The 17139-nt window shown below is 40.6% G+C and overlaps 1 protein-coding gene across 3 annotated transcripts in view; it reads left to right on the top strand.

The window, feature by feature from the left end:
- The window catches only part of LOC101934505 (putative bifunctional UDP-N-acetylglucosamine transferase and deubiquitinase ALG13), a 45589-nt gene extending 37990 nt beyond the window's left edge, over nt 1–7599 (top strand). For all 3 annotated transcript variants that reach the window (XM_065557261.1, XM_024106773.3, XM_065557262.1), the window contains 3 exons: nt 1619–1659; nt 3731–3911; nt 6623–7599. In XM_065557261.1, coding sequence (XP_065413333.1) covers nt 1619–1659; nt 3731–3911; nt 6623–6897 — 497 coding nt within the window. In that variant the 3' untranslated portion in view covers nt 6898–7599. The remainder of the gene's footprint in view (nt 1–1618; nt 1660–3730; nt 3912–6622) is intronic.
- The last annotated feature ends 9540 nt before the right edge of the window (nt 7600–17139 follow it).

Below are 17139 nucleotides of genomic sequence, written 5' to 3'. Positions count from 1 at the left end.
CATAGAATGTCACTTTCTGTCTTAAATCTATCTGTGGTAGTAAAAAATTATCAGTAAATAATTGTTGGCAACAAACCTAACCAATCTGTAATCTAGTATCTGCCAATAATATCAGATAATGGATGCATCTTTCCATACCTTTTTACTGTGATCAGATACATGCTAAATTCTGGATTTCATATTCTGTGTGCATGGTGTTGGAAGTCCATAATAAGGAACTTTCACCTTGTCTCCTAGAGAGACAAGGTGGGTGAGGTAATGTATTTTTATTGGACCAACTTCTGTTGGTAAGAGAGATTTCGAGTTTACACAGAGCTCTTCTTCAGGTCAGGTCCACACACTCACGTCCGCTGACATTTCATAAGACTCTTGTGTCTAAAGTACTGTTTTAACAGAAGTAAAGCAGAGTACATCAGAACCTCGTTTATCCATTCTAATTGGGATCAGGGCCAGATCGGATAATCAAAAATCCGGATAAGCTGGAGAATGGGAAAGTACAATGCTGCATCGCCATCTAGTGGCCACAGCAGACATTTCCCCCTTATGGACCTGTGTGTGCTGGTTGTCCTGTTAACACTGATGGCAGGTCTACACTATGGGGTTAAGTCGACCTAAGTTACGCAACTCCAGCTACATGAATAACGTAGCTGGAGTTGACAAAGCTTAAGTCGACTTATTGCAGTGTCTACACCAAGCTGGGTCAATGGGAGAAACTCTCCCATTGACTTACCTTACATTTCTCGTTCTGTGGAGTACCGGAGTAGACGGGAGAGTGATCTGTGGTCGATTTTAAAGGGTCTTCACTAGAACCGCTAAATCAATCCCCCCGGTGGATCAATTGCCGCAGCATCAATCCACGGTAAGTGTAGACATATCCTGAGAACTAGGTAATGGAGGATCAAATAAAACAGGATTCTGTTGTACATGCATAGCAACACTTCCTACAATTATCCCCCTTGCCCAAAGAAACAAATTAGTTAATATGTAAAAACATTAATTTAAATTACAAATCTTTTGGAAGTTGCTTCCAACATAAATTTTACGTCCACGTTTTCAAAAATGACTGTTTTGGGCCTTAAATGTTGGTTGCCTAATTTGACAAACTTTGTTAGGTTTTGATTTTCAGAAAGTGTTTGAATACTGAACCTCTGAAAATCAGGCCCTATTGAGTGCCCAAAATAGCTAGTCACTTCTGGAAAGCTAGGCCATAGTAATTTATACTTTTTAATATATCATCATTTGTTTTAAGATTTGTAATAAGTTGATGGATTATAGTCATTCTGTGAAGAGCATCATTGAACAAACAATTTATAGCAATACATTAATTTTAGTTTGGGCTTATTAATGTTACTTGTTAATGTATTACTTGTCAAAATGTTTAATCCAGTTTTTATTGCGCTAAACTACATTGTTTACACGTGTGCTAACTTCAAGAATATCACCTTTGAAAATAGTCAGATTCTGTATTCTAAAAATACATTCCGAAAAAGAATTGCTGTCTGATTGAACAATTTTATTTTTATTCATTTACATAGCTTTAACAAGACCACAAACAGAGGACTGTTTCTGGGTGGTTTTTGTCCACAATCCTCAATGATAGTATGTTTTCTAATTTCAGATACAAAGGTATTGCAGTATTATTTTAATTTGGGCTTGCAGGTAAGTGCTTGTCAGATATGGTATGGTAAACCGCTTGTACAATATCACCTGTCTTGACAGATGCATTGATGTGTCTGAACAGGGCTTTTAAGTGTTCTGAATTTGCTTCCTGTGCACTTGGCTATTAGTACGTACATGTGTGCATGGAAGAGACTAAATTTACAGTGCAGGAAGTTTGAGTTGTAAATTGTGAAGCTCATAAAGAGCATCTACATGTAGTGAGTTTCATATCGGTGGCTTTATGCAGATGGATGGGTAAATCCTTGTTCTTACCATCTATATGGAAAGGGTAGGTAAAGCAGAGAAGTTCAAGGTTAAGAGCCTGGTCAAGTGCCTGTTGAAATCAGTGGGAAAATTCTTCTGGGTTCCATGTGTTTTGCCCAAGACAATTGAGGAAGTCAGCAGGAACAGAACCCAGGTGCCAGATTTTGATCTCTACTACAACAATTAAGTCCATGGTAACTCCTCACTCCCAGCTGATGCTCAAACAGCCATGTGATCTAGTTGACTTTAGAGTTATTAATAATCCAGGGGTGAAACTTGAGCATTATTATCTAGGTATGGGGCCCCAGTGTTCAGGGTTCCTACCGACTCTATGCCCTTACCACCCACCCTATGATGATAGAGGGTTCTTGGCACCTGTCCGGATAAGGACCTTACAGAATGCAATAAGACATTCTACATTATAGAAATTACTAATAGAGACTAAATTACTGGCAATACCTTTTCTATATTTATTAGTATGTGGCACACCAAAAAAGGTGGTATGAGATGCTATTGCTCAGCAGGAGGGAACTCCAGTACAGGAACTCCTCACTTAAAGTCGTCCCGGTTAACGTTGTTTCGATGTTAAGTTGCTAATCAATTAGGGAACATGCTCGTTTAAAGTTGTGAAATGCTCCCTTCTAAGTCGTTTGGCAGCTGCCTGTCTTTCAGGAAGAGCAACCCGTTGCAGCTAGCTGGTGGGGGCTCGGAATCGGAGTGGACCAGCAGTCCCCCTATCAGCTCCCCATTCCCCTAAGTTCCCTGTGAAGCAGCTGTCCCTCCCCCCACTGCCATGTGCTGTTCCTACCCTCTGCCTAGGAGCTGCTCCCAGAGACTCCTGCTTGCTGTACGGGGAGAGGGAGAGAAAAAGGGGGCTAATGTCAGGGAGTCTCCTCCTCCCCCCTGCTCCTGCACCCCGCTTACCCCATCTTCCATAGAGCGGGGCGGGGGGACACACGACGAGGGAGGGAGCTTCTAGGCAGTAGCTGCTGTCTCAGGTCTCAGTAAGCTGATTTAATTAACAAGGCAGTGTACTTAAGCCTGGGGTCAGCTACTTAAAGGGGAAATGTGCATTTTTTGTCTGTCTGCCCTCCCTCCTTTCCTGCTGCCTTGTAGAGTTTTGCAAGGTTAACCCTTGAGGGCTCAGTCAATTGCTAGTTCATTTAGCAGTAAGGCATTCCTTGGGAAATATCCCACCCTCTGACTCCTCCACCTCAACCAAGCTTCACAATCATCATCACCGTGTACCACTATTAAATTGTTTGTTTAAAACTGTGTGTGTGTGTGTGTGTGTGTATATATGTATATAAAAAAATTAATTACACACACACATACACAAGTCTTTTGTCTGGTGGAAAAAAAATTCCCTGGAACCTAATCCCCTCATTTACATTAATTCTTATGGGGAAATTGGATTCACTTAACATCCTTTTTTTTAAAGTCGCATTTTTCAGGAACATAACTACAATGTTAAGTGAGGAGTTACTGTACTAGAATTGCATCTGCCCTCTGATTCTGATGGAATAGATAATACTGATATGTTGCAAACTAACACCTATGCCAGCCTCTTCTGCAGTAGAAATTCCTCAAAATGCCTTCTCTTCCTGTATGTTAATGTTTTTAACACTTTTAATTCTTCAGGAGGGTATAAATACAGTTAAGAAAAGTGCTTTGGGGGGGGGTGTTTTGGTGACTTTCTGGCAGTCTGCAAAATATAATTTGTGTACAACATTAAGTGCTACTGAGGTTGGGGGAGGAAAGTGCACACGGACCATAAAACTTCTCTCCTTACTTTGAATTTCCTAAGTATTACCATCAGAGCTATTGGCATTCCATGGTGTACATGCAACAGGTACCGCCGCCATCACCTGTAGAAGCTTACTCAGCATACACTGAGCCTGCCCCCATGGTGGATCAGTCAGTACCTCAGCTGTACACTGACGTTGGGAGGAATGATGTCCGGCAAGTTCCCCTGGAAACAGCAAATGGTTAGTATTTTAGGCTGACCATTTTTGTATGCGAGTGTGAGCCATTAAGTAGAAATGGGCATCCTATTGTTGATTTACCAGTTGACACGACATAATTGATATGGTCCTTTTTCCTTGCTTTGTCAAATGAAATTGCAGACCAATGTGACTAACTGCTGTAGCTCACTGGAGTAGTGTAATGGGCCTGTTTACATTTCCCATTAGATGAGACAAATGATGAATTGCATATAATGGCCTCTGGAATTGATGAAAACTTGTGTGTGTAGGGAGGGTTAAAATAGAGTACTGATGTAAAATGAGGATAGTGTATGATCTGTCTAGGTGGGTGACAGGAGATAGTCTTGTATCATTTTAAAAATGATTGTTCATTATCCACAGCCAGGGATAGATGCTGGGGAAAAAAATCAAAATTGACTATGTGAGCCCTGCTCCTTTATAGGTTATCTTAGGGTTAGGCGTCTGCTGTTTCTAATATATTACTTAAGTTTGTGATTTAGAATTGCTGATATTCAGGGCTAGGTAACACCATCAAGAAACACAAATAATATTTTTGGCTCTACCTTGGAAGACGAGCTGCTTTTCTAGAAAGCTTTTTTCCCAAAGCTGTGCGGGAGGTTGAGTGTTTAAAAAGTTTACTTTTTTTTTTTTTTGGCTGACCCACAGCAAACGAAAATGATGCTTGTATTTTTAAAAAAACAAATCCTACATTTTGAGTACTAGTAGCTTTTTCCTTTGTCCTTTTTTTTTAAAAAAGGAATACTGGAACCATGGTTAGTGGACTCTATTAGATGTCTTGGCTATCTAAACAGCCATTATCGCTGGCTCTCTCTTCCACTGTGTATGAAGTTACAGCAGGGGTCGGCAACCTTTAAGAAGTGGTGTGCCGAGTCTTCATTTATTCACTCAATTTAAGTTTTTGCGTGCCAGTAACACATTTTAACGTTTTTAGAAGGTCTCTTTCTAGAAGTCTATAATGTATAACTAAACTATTATTGTACGTAAAGTAAATAAGGGTTTTTAAATGTTTAAGAAGCTTCATTTAAAATTAAATTAAAATGCAGAGCCCCCCAGACTGGTGGCTAGGACCCGGGCAGTGTGAGTGCCACTGAAAATCACACGTGCCATAGCTTGCCTACCCACTGAGTTACAGCAACACTTAGCTCAACCCAACAGTTTTGTAAGAGGTATATAGGTTTATTTGGAGTTGGGAGGGAGGGAGGGAAGGGGCTGTGTTAAATGAGTAGAAGATGTCAAAGGTCAGATGTCTGGCCTCATTAAAAAGTCTCTGATATTGTGCTAATTGAGTAAAAATGGTGGAAACTGGCATATCTTTGTCACAGTATCTTGCCAAAACTATTAATTGATCAATGACAGTTACACCGGCTTGCAGTTTTGCTGCAATTATAACCTATTCTATTAAGTATCAGAGGGGTAGCCGTGTTAGTCTGAATCTGTAAAAAGCAACAGAGGGTCCTGTGGCACCTTTGAGACTAACAGAAGTACTGGGAGCATAAGCTTTCGTGGGTAAGAACCTCACTTCTTCAGATGCAAGTAATGGAAATCTCCAGAGGCAGGTATATATCAGTGTGGAGATAACGAGGTTAGTTCAATCAGGGAGGGTGAGGTGCTCTGCTAGCAGTTGAGGTGTGAACACCAAGGGAGGAGAAACTCTGTTTCTGTAGTTGGATAGCCATTCACAGTCTTTGTTTAATCCTGATCTGATGGTGTCAAATTTGCAAATGAACTGGAGCTCAGCAGTTTCTCTTTGGAGTCTGGTCCTGAAGTTTTTTTGCTGTAAGATGGCTACCTTTACATCTGCTATTGTGTGGCCAGGGAGGTTGAAGTGTTCTCCTACAGGTTTTTGTATATTGCCATTCCTGATATCTGGCAATATACAAAAACCTGTAGGAGAACACTTCAACCTCCCTGGCCATACAATAGCAGATGTAAAGGTAGCCATCTTACAGCAAAAAAAACTTCAGGACCAGACTCCAAAGAGAAACTGCTGAGCTCCAGTTCATTTGCAAATTTGACACCATCAGATCAGGATTAAACAAAGACTGTGAATGGCTATCCAACTACAGAAACAGAGTTTCTCCTCCCTTGGTGTTCACACCTCAACTGCTAGCAGAGCACCTCACCCTCCCTGATTGAACTAACCTCGTTATCTCCACACTGATATATACCTGCCTCTGGAGATTTCCATTACTTGCATCTGAAGAAGTGAGGTTCTTACCCACGAAAGCTTATGCTCCCAGTACTTCTGTTAGTCTCAAAGGTGCCACAGGACCCTCTGTTGCTATTCTATTAAGTTTCTTTACCCCATATCCATCACCATGGTATCTGGTCAGAGGTTACAAAGAGAGGTGTTCTTTCATTTTGTTTTTTAAATCCCCTACTGCCCACCAGAGAAGTTCAAAAGGGAATTTGCCCTTCCTCTGAGCCTCAACAAAATGAAATACAATCAATAGGCAATGAACACTTAAACAGACATGGGACACATCTGTGAATGAGCAGGTTGCCTTCCAGACTTATTAAAGAGCCGAGATGGTCTCCTTGTCAGTGTACACATCATATGGGCATAAATTGTTATTTATCGAGATAAGTTCTGTGTTGTCAGGGTCTACAATTGTTTTAGTTGTAATGAAGGACTGCATATTTTTGCATAAAAATGGCCAGAATGTTAAAATATGTCATCTATGTGTTTTCAGGTACTTTCCAAAATGTAGAGCCTCCACCTCCATCCCATGGAACAGTATATTATCCAGTAGTGACAGATCCCTATGGCCAGCCACCATTACCTGGGTTTGACTCTTGCATCTCTTTAGTACCTGCCTATCATTATGTTAGCCCTTGGCATCCTGCAAGTCCATCATATGGTAATTCTTCACGGCTTCATAATACTGTAAATCCTGGACAGTTGCATCAAGTCAGCTATGTTACCTCACCTAATCCTGTATCACATTATGTACCTCAAAGTATGTAAGGCCAAGTGATGTAAACTCACTTCTTGCACTAAAGTTTTCTTGTTTTCTCTGTTAGTATTGTTTCAGTAGTGGCTGGTAAGCTGTTTTGTGTGTTTCATTTACATGTTTCTCTTTTGGTTTATATTAATGGTAAAACTGTTGTTTTAGTAGCGTATATTGGAAAGTAAAACTATTGTATAGCAAAGAACACGAAGCTTATATTCAACTGTACATAATATATAACAATGCAATTTGTCTTTCATGCCAGTATATATAAATTATCACTTACCTTCATCAACAAGTACAATGTATGGAGGAGTTACTCTTGCACAAGAAAATGATGTATCTTACATATTTTACCAGTTTGCTTGTAATGGTAACCTATTTCATTACTTAAGCAGGAGAAAGGTTGGGTCCCAGTCCATTTGAGGAAAGTCATTACTATTGAAATAGGCTGCTTTTCTCAGTTCTGAACAAAACATATCAGCCAGGTGTGTTCTCCAATAGAAACTACTTATTTGTAATAGTTGCTCTTTCTCTGTTTAATTTTGTTTAGTATAGTCTTGAGGTGTTAGAAGGTGGGAGAGTGCTCGGCATTGTCATGTTCTGCTGTATACGGTTGTATTTGTGAGAGAGCCTTGCTTCATGAAAGTCACCCTGCACAAATGGTGGTAGAAGTGGTGTTTGACTTGCACTAAATAAACAAAAAAGCATCTAACCTATGGAAATGAGTCTTCTTTTCTGACCAAAAAACCCTCCTTAATGTCCCTGCGAAGTAGATTAAGAGGCTTGTGTTAAGAAATCCACATTCATTCATTTTGAAATAATTTTATACCTTCTCTGTTGGTCCATTTTCTTCTAAAGCTTTGAGCGTGTATTGGTTATTGATGGGCTGACACAGCTTGACATCACAACTGCAGTGAATACTCCCTAGGGTATGTCCCTTTGGGAGAATTTTCATTAAGGTTCCCTGTGTAAAATTCTCTGGAAAATAGTTTCCTCTTCACCAGCCTCAGGGAAAAAGTGCTTTCCACCATTAGGGGTTTTTAAAATACCCTAAATTTCTTTTGCTCTAAATTTAGCTGCTGCTAATTGAAGATTAGTAATTGCTGAAAGTAGACATCCCTCCAGTAGGACATGCTACCGATCCCTATTTGGACAAAGGAGTTTAACGTTTTTTAATTGGGTGACTTTTTGCAATGTTCTCCTTTTTCCCCCTAGCCCCACCCCCACCACCTCAGTGCCATAGCATACAAAGAATGGCAACTGCACTGCGAAACGTTTGTCAAATTCTATAAGGATAGTCCTAGTGTAAGCAGATATTAGAGGACATGGCCTAGAATTAATTCAGAATGTACAAACAGTTCAGAGTTGTTTATAGTTAAACTAGATAAATTTTGATTCTCTAGAATTATTTCAGAACTTCTAGGCCCTTTGATGGGTAGGAGGCTCTAACGAAGCCTTATCAGTTTATAATGGTAAAGACTTGACTTTGAGACCTTTAAAGATGAGACTTTAAAATAATGGGTAGTGGTTGTCTTTAAATCCCCTACTCGGACTAGAAAATCTTAACTTTAAATTCTAAACCACAGAAGTCAGTGGCTTTTTGTTTTGTTTTAATTTGTATCTGTTTTGTTGATTTTATGGAAAATGCCTCAAGAATATAATTACTCAGACTCATAGCAGGATAAGCTAGTACATCACTTCAGTACCTCTGCAACATCTTGCTTAGATTATAGGATTATTCTGCTTGAAAAAGGAAGATTAGTTGTGGCAAATTTAATGGCTTTCAATGAAGATGAGTAGAGATTTAGATTTTATCAACTCTAGCTCTAAAAAGAGTTGCTACTGTTCCTTCTCTGGTCAACTTGCCAAGTCTTTGGACTGAAACTGTTGAAGTAGCTGCTTTGCTGCAAGAAATCATATTGATACTTAGATCTCAAATCTTTAGTAGCTCAGAACAGTAAGATGGCATCACAAACAGGCATGGCTATGGTTTGCCATCTTAGTCATTTTGGTACCCTGAAATTTAGCCAATGAAGGTGCAAGCATGCTGGTTGAGCTCTCCAACGCCAGTTAGGGGATTTGGATGTGCAGTCCTCATTCCCATTAATTTTAATGGAACTTGAGTGTCCAAGTCCCCTACCAGTTTTTGAAAATCAGCTGTTGAATCTTATTACTCGAAACGTAGACACCCCAACTTGAAATCTAGTCACTCTTTTTATACATAAATATGTGTATATGTTCCTGGTTACCAAACACTTGATGGAAGCTTTGTATCTTTTGACATGCAGCTTTTCCATTTTCTTCTTCCTACTTGCTTGTTTCAAAGAGCACATTGTAATATTCAAAAAGGTACACGCACATTCTCTCTTCCCCACCCTCCCTCATAGGAAAGGAGAAGGAAAAGAGGTTACCGCTACACAAACCATTCCTCCTTGGAACAGGTTTTTTTTTAGTTGTTTAACCTTTTGAGTCATGTGACTGACTTGCTCTTTTGAGTGCTTTTTTTTTTTTTTTAACCTGCCTGATCTTTAGAACACATTATAATGTTTGTATCATGGAGACATCAAATGCTTTTCCATGTCGGACAGCAACTCAGTCCATCACAGACACCATCTATTGCAGCCAAAGACTGAATGGGATTCCTCGGAGCTGCTCAATTCTTCCTCTTTATGGTCATTGTTGAGCAGAATATGGAACTCCTTTACTTTGCCTTGTATCATGTACACCACCACCACCTTGCACCGTCAGTGAGGACTGAACCTGATGCATCCAGCACCAAAAGCACAAGCCTTTTTCACCTTAGCTAAAGGAGTAATTGTTACTTAGTCGTGGTAATAAGCTGTTGTTCTCTCTGTGACGGGTTGGATCACAGAAACCCCCTTGGGAGCTGCCACCCGATGTGCAGAGGCTACCTCTGCTCCTGTTTTCCCCGCCAGCTCAGGACTCCAGCACCCTGTCTTGCTGAGCCAAACACTCCCGTCTGCTCCAACACAGACCCAGCATCTGAATCACTTGCCCCGAAGCTGCAAGTTTACCTGAAAACAGCTCACAGACGTGTGCTTGTCTTGAGCACTCCGATGCTCATCTCCCAATGGGGTCTAAACCCAAATAAATCCGTTTTACCCTGCATAAAGCTTATGCAGGGCAAACTCATAAATTGTTTGCCCTCTATAACACTGATAGAGAGATTTGCACAGTTGTTTGCTCCCCCAGGTATTAATACATACTCTGAGTAAATTACTAAATAAAAAGTGACTTTTATTAAATACAGAAAATAGGATTTAAGTGGTTCCAAGTAGTAACAGACAGAACAAAGTAAGTCACCAAGCAAAATAAAATGCACAAATCTATGTCTAATCAAACTAAATACAGATAAGTTCTTCACCAGTTCCAGAGTGCTCCCTTTTACAGGCTAATCTCCTTTTAGCTGGGGTCCAGCAATCACTCACACCCCCTGTAGTTACTGTCATTTGTTCCAGTTCCCTTAAAGTATCCGGGGTGGGGTGGGGGTGGAGTGACTCCTTCCTTAGCCAGCTGAAGACAAAATGGAGGGGTCTCCCAGGGGTTTAAATAGACTCTCTCTTGTGGGTGGAGACCCCTCTCCTCCCTCCTATGCAAAGTCCAGCTCCAAGATGGAGTTCTGGATAGGGTTACCATATTTTAATTTTTAAAAAGGAGGACACTCCATGGGGACCTGGCCCTGCCCCAACCACCCCCCTTCCCCACCCTCGGCCCCGCCCCAACTCTGCCCCCTCCCCGAATGCTCCGCCCCCTGTTCCTCCCCCTCCCCTGCTTCCCGCGAATCAAATGTTTGCGGGAAGCCTGAAACAGGGAAGCCCAGCGGGGTGCAGCGCGGCCCAGTCCGGCCCCCCTGGCCGAGCGGCTTCCTCTGGCGGCCGGCCAGCCCAGGCCAAGAGGCTCTGGCCCCGGTGTCTCCCGTCTGGCTTGGCTCGGGCTCTGGGACACTGGCCCCCAGCCCAGCACCGTGCTCCCGGCCCGGCCTCGCGACCCCGGCCCCGCACCCCCGGCTCCTGCCGAGCACCGCCGGCCCCAGCCCCAGCGGCCCCGGCCGAGCACCGCCGAGCCCTCCCTCCCTATTTTCCCCCGGATGGGGATTTGAGCCCCAAAAAGCCGGACATGTCCGGGAAAATCCAGACGTATGGTAACCCTAGTTCTGGAGTCATCTGGGCAAGTCACATGTCCCTGCATGACTCAGTCTTTACATTGTTCACATGGTATCTTGCTCCTGGATTGGAGCATTCCAAGATGCATTGTATTTCCTGATCAGGTACTTAACCTGCCGAATTCCTTCCTAAAGAAGCTGACCTAATGCCTCACAAAGCTTACTTAGAAACCAAGCAAGCATACAGCCCATGTTCTTAACCTCAAGTAGAAGATGATATATATGTACAAATAGGATGAATAGATCTAGTAGACCATAACCTTTACGGAGATATGTTACATGGCACAGGCAGCACAAAACATATTCCAGTTATGTCATACATACATTTATAAGCACCCCCCCACAAAGCCTTATGGGGTATGCTGTCACACTCTCTGTAGAGTGGCTAGAAGGGGACATGAAACATCCAGCATGTTATACTTGGAAATATGTATGACTTACTACCTATGTAACTGGCATATGTAGTTATTGGAGGGGAGGCGGTTCCTTGAACATGTAGTCCAAGTCTGGGCATGAAAATAACTTGGCTTTTAACTCTTCCATAGGGTCAGACAGCACCTTCACACTTTTCTATTAGTAATCCGGTAGCTCCTGGGGTTATTTTTTTCCCCCCTTTTAATGTGTAGCGTAACCTGGACAGAATGTTTTGGGTATGTGTTTGCGCACCTAAGTGATTTCACCTTTGGTAGGAAGGGGAGCAGAATAACTTAGTACTGATTTTCAGCATGAGCAATTATTTTCCTTAAGATTGGCTGTCTCTTACCTGCGTGCTCTCTGAAGTACTCAGCATTATGTTGTATTTTTAAAGTGAGTAATTACACTTGACACTGGTAATAGTATGTGTTGGGTTGGTTTTTTTTTTTATTCTGCAGCATGTTCTGGCAGAGAGTAGGACCAGAGGGCTCCAAATCTGTACGAGTTTATGCTTGCCTTGTAGTTTTTCACACTTTTATATAAAAGGCAGAAGGCCTACTGTAAATAAACTCAGCCACTTCACAAAAATTGTATGTGAACAACCCTGGACCTTAAGAAAATTCAGATCCAAACATCTCTTACTAAAGTACAATGTTAAAACAAAGTGATCAATAGGGAAAGGTCCTGCATTGCTTGTACTTGAAGTAACATATCAACCGCACATATCGTATATTTGGAGTGAGCAGGCTATACTTTTGCTCTGTATCTTCACCTCGTCACCAGACACTAGAATGGATTTAACCAATTAGTGGGCTCTGGGAACCAGATTCTCATTTTAGTTACTCTGGATTTACAACAGTGTAACAATGCAGAGTAACTCCACTGGTGTTACACCTAGGGTGACCAGACATCCCAATAAAATTGGGACTGTCCCAATTTTGAGCTGTTTGTCCCGCATTCCAACCGATCTCTGGTTGGGATGCAATTTTTGTCCCGATATTTTGCGCTGGCTTTTTTTTTTTTTTTTCTTTTGCTCTCGGCCGGCCGGCAGCACTTGGCTTTTTTTTTTTTTTTTTGCTCTCTTTCATGCTCCCCTCCCCCCCGGTGTCCCAATATTTTCTTCATCTCATCTGGTCACCCTAGTTACACCCAATGTACCTTGCCCCATGCCTGTACCCTGCACAGGTGACTTTATGTGGAACCTTAGTGCTGCTTGCAGAACATCTGTTAAAGCTGCTGCCTAATCATTGATGATAGCTCAAGTCCTGGTTCGATCTTTGCACATTAACATCCATAACATTCCACACCCTTAGAGGCACACGTCTTTTCAGAAGTCTTTCAATTTTAAAATTCATCCATTATTAAAGACAATTATCATAAATACTGCAGAAAAAAAATCCCCTGTGTAATTCTGTGTGCCTGTGACATTAGACTTCACTGTTATTAAAGATCAGGCTACAGCACAGTGTTGGTTTCTCCCCTCCCCCCCCCCGCACAGGAGCACTAAACCAAAGGTCTTACAGTAAGTAGCATTTTCAGATCAGTTATCTGTTTTGCTCTGTGCCAAGCCTTCATTTTAATTTTTCTGTCCTCATCAGTATCTCCCTGAATATGATGCAGTCTTTTCTCATTATATATTATAGAAATGTGCTCCCAGCAAAACCTTTGATCCAAACCTTGAAAGGTGTTCAAATTAGAAATCCAAATCTATATTTTCCAAGTGGCTCCTTTCTTCATAATGGAAGGAGATGATAACCGTGGATCCAGACTTTGGGTGGTCTGAAATTGGGATCCAGACTTTTTTTTGCAGCTTGGGTTCCTAGCTGACTGTTTTCGTTATCTATCTGAGCCTGACCGTTAGGGTGTTTGGATTTCAGGGGTGAAATCCTGGCTGTATTGAAGTCAATGGGAATTTTGTCACTGACTTTGGTGCTAGGACTTCACCCCAACATACCAGTATTTGCACCCCTCATTGCATATGGTGTTACAAAATGGATGTTATAGCTACCAGACACTCATTGGCCTAGGTGCTCAGTTCATAAACCTAAGCACATGCACAAGTCTCCACAGTATCACAGGCTTGGAGTTCTCCCAACAGCAATATACCAGAGTTGAATGTGGTTTGGTGTGTGTTAAACCTTCGCAAAGGTTCTGCTGACCATGGTACAGATATACGGATCCATTGCTGTTCATAAATATTTATTATCAATAGGCAGCTGGAAATGTTACATCTGAAAAGATAGAAACACCTTGAATTTCATTAGACATACATTTTTGGAAAAAAGTAAATGCTTTTTATTTATTTTTCAGTTTACAATTAAGCTAAAAATACACATAAAATATTTTCATTTGTTATGTACATCATTTCTCTTCATTTTTACATGTGTTTGGGAATGATACAGAGTTTGCACTGCTGGCAGAAAATAGATAAGTAGGTAAAACAAACTGTTTGTTTTTTTTTCCTCCAAGGAGGCTATTATTTAATGGCCAAATCCTGAGCCCTCGCTTAGTTTTTACACAGGCAAAATTTCCACGTAAGGGCAACAAGATTTTGACCAAAAGTTTAAAAAACCAAAATTCTCCCACCTATTGTTTTTAATCCTCTGGAGTAAAATGCCATTAAAATAAATATGTTTAGATACCAAACTGTTTCTATGATTAAACTCGGAGAAGATGCAATTGAATGATAAAGACATTGCAAAAAGATGTTATTTGTCAAAATAAGCCCATTCCCCTTGGGCCTGCCATGTAGGAAAATAGAATACTTAAACTTCCTTTACTGTCCTTTCCCCTTCAACAGATCAGTCTATAGTTCCCAGACTATATCATATACATAAATACAGCTTAGCTTTTAAATGAAACTGCATAATACCCCCAAGTAGCTACACTTAAAAAAAGACAAACCTCAAAAACAAAGAATTTTACTCTTAATAGTCAAAAAGGCATCTCCTCTGAATTTTGTTGGCTAAAGATATCACAGTGTTTTGTTAGCTAATTGTGCTAGGAAGGGTGGTTCTTTGATCATCATTCTGTATGTGTGTGTGAGAGAGAGCAACCACATCTTGTCACTCTGTCCATGCCACCAGTGTGAAAGTGAAAAAACAAACAGTGATGGAGGAAGTATTCAGAAGTGGTCTCTGAAGACCATTAGAGGTGCTGTTTTTCATAGCTGCTAAACTGTTCACTAGACATTGATCTCTGGAAGTTTTTCTGGAGGTCACTTTCAAGGTGGTTTCTAACAAGTGAGTTCATGTTCTTTTTCCTCTCCTTTGCTTTGCACACCTTTAAAAATCGAAGGAAGAGTGATGGTCCTTTATTCAACAGGAAAACTAAGATTCTGAAAATAAGGATCCACCACTTCCCCCACATTTCAAACACCTCTGAAGATAAAAGACATTTTCTTTCTTTCTGCATCATGATTTGACTTGGAACATTAATCACTCCTATGGCAAAACACATTATGAATAAAAACACAAATTGATTTAGCCTTGTACGAATGGTACTGTCTAAAACAGGGAAAAGAGTTGTAAGCTAATTTGTACAGGAAAGGGAATAATATAGCCAGATAATATAACATAAAAGGAGTAAAAATGCTTGTTTTGAATGGCACAAGCCAAAAAAAAAAAATCTTGTTTTAGTTCTGGGAAATGATTTCTAGTAATTGGGTTTCATTTAACATGTTTAGTAAACTACAGACTATTTTGGGAACACTTTATTTTAGAAGTTCCATCATTGAGTTTGTTTATTATTTGCTGTAGATTCACTGATTCTAATTAATTTCTCCATTATGCATTTGAGTCTCACAGGTGCTTCCCTATGGGTGCTCTGCTTCGACATGACAGCTACACTTGTGCTACCTCCCTCTATGACATAAGGCTGCAATATATTGGTGAGACTTGATGTCCATTGAAACCCACTCTTGTGAGGAGAGGAAGGGATAAATTATGTCTTGTCTATTTCAAAATTGGCAGAAGGCATTTTTTGTTAAACAATTTCTTTTAGTAATTCCAGGGTTTTAAAAATGGTTCAGACTTGTTTTCCCATGTGCCTAACCAAACCCATCTAAAACTAGTTTTTAAATGTAACATGCCACTGGACTGGTAGAAATACTAATGTATTTATGTGGAAATCAGCCATAGAGACTGCATAATGTCTCAAAATTTACGCCTGTGGCAATGCTAATGAGCTAAGGAGTAGGACCATCTTGGCACTGAACCAAATTCACCAACATTTAACCTTTTCCAGCTAACATAAAATATATATATATAATTTTTTTCTTCTAGATTCCAGTTTTGGAGCAGAAAGGGGAAATGCTGGAAAAGCAAAAGCATTGCAATCCATCCCGAAGTAGGAAGTACTAGTAAGCTCACGAAAATAGCTGGTTCTTGCACAATTTTCCATTTCAGTTTGAAGCCCCAGGAAGAAGTCAATGCTTATCCAAATTAAACCCAAATTCTAAGTCTTTTGCCATTTGCCCATTAGTATAATGCACTGTTCACTTCCCCATAAAAATTCTCAGCACAATCCCAGTGTGAAATGGGCCATATCTTACAATCCCTCTGCTCATTCAGTGTAATGGAATGCTAAACTGTATTGTACTGTTCAGCCACTAGCTGGAACTGTGTGTAAAATACCTTATTTAGAGCCAGCCTTAGCCATACCTGGCAGAGTATTAAAGGATCTTTAATGAACACATCTGGTATATATAACCAAGCTCTGTAGTCAGTCCATATCTGGTACAGGAACATGACATGGCGTCAGAAGTAAACTAAGAACAGAAAGAGAAGGAACAAAGCAACAAAGGTTACAGGATCTCATGAAACAATGTTTTGCAAGATTTTGCATTGCTACCAAGCTCCACAAAGAAACTGGAGATATACAGGTATCGTCCTTAATTTATGCTATAGGGAAGCAGGCAGAGTATATCTTTAAAGCCTTTGACTTTACTGAAGACAGTCACAGAGATGACTATGAAAGGGTCCGGGTGCTGTGTTTGATGTGTACTATATACCCCAGAGAACTGTGGCTTATGAAAGAGTGTTTTCAACAGAGAATTCAAGAACCAGGAGCAAAGGTTGAATGTTTTATAAGAGCATTGCATACATTGGCTGAAAACTGAGATTCTGGGAATGTAAAATATGAAAATATCAGAGACAAGCTCATTATTGGGTTAACATAAAAAATCTTTCCCAACAGGTACAATAAAGAGAGATTGAACCCTAGCCACAGCTATGCAGATAGCAAAGCAGTCAGAATTAGTCAAACAATGAAACAAAAGGTAGGAGCAACTTGAGAAACCTGAAACTAGCTTAGAAACTGTAAACAGATACTGGAGTGTTAACAGCAACAAGGTGTTAACAGTTATCATAAAACCCCTGAGGCAAGGAGAGAGAACAAAGAGGGACAAAATCCAGCCTACATGCACAAGATGTGGAACAAGTAATATCTCAAGAGATGATGCATGTCCAGGCAGAGGCACATGGTGTAATAAATGCATGACATTTTTCAGCTGTTTGCTGCACCAAAGCAGTCAGGGAGTGCTCATATTAGAGACAATCAAGATCCATTTTTTCTGGGATCTATCATATGTGACGATGGAGAGCCTGCCTGGAGAGTGAAACTGAATATTCATGGCAAGACTATTGACTTTAAAATTGCC

Source organism: Chrysemys picta, chromosome 9 (assembly GCF_011386835.1).
Source record: "Chrysemys picta bellii isolate R12L10 chromosome 9, ASM1138683v2, whole genome shotgun sequence".
NCBI classification, from domain to species: Eukaryota; Metazoa; Chordata; order Testudines; family Emydidae; genus Chrysemys; species Chrysemys picta.
The sequence above is the reverse complement of the archived record's forward strand: the minus strand, read 5'-3'. Positions and strand labels throughout refer to the sequence as shown.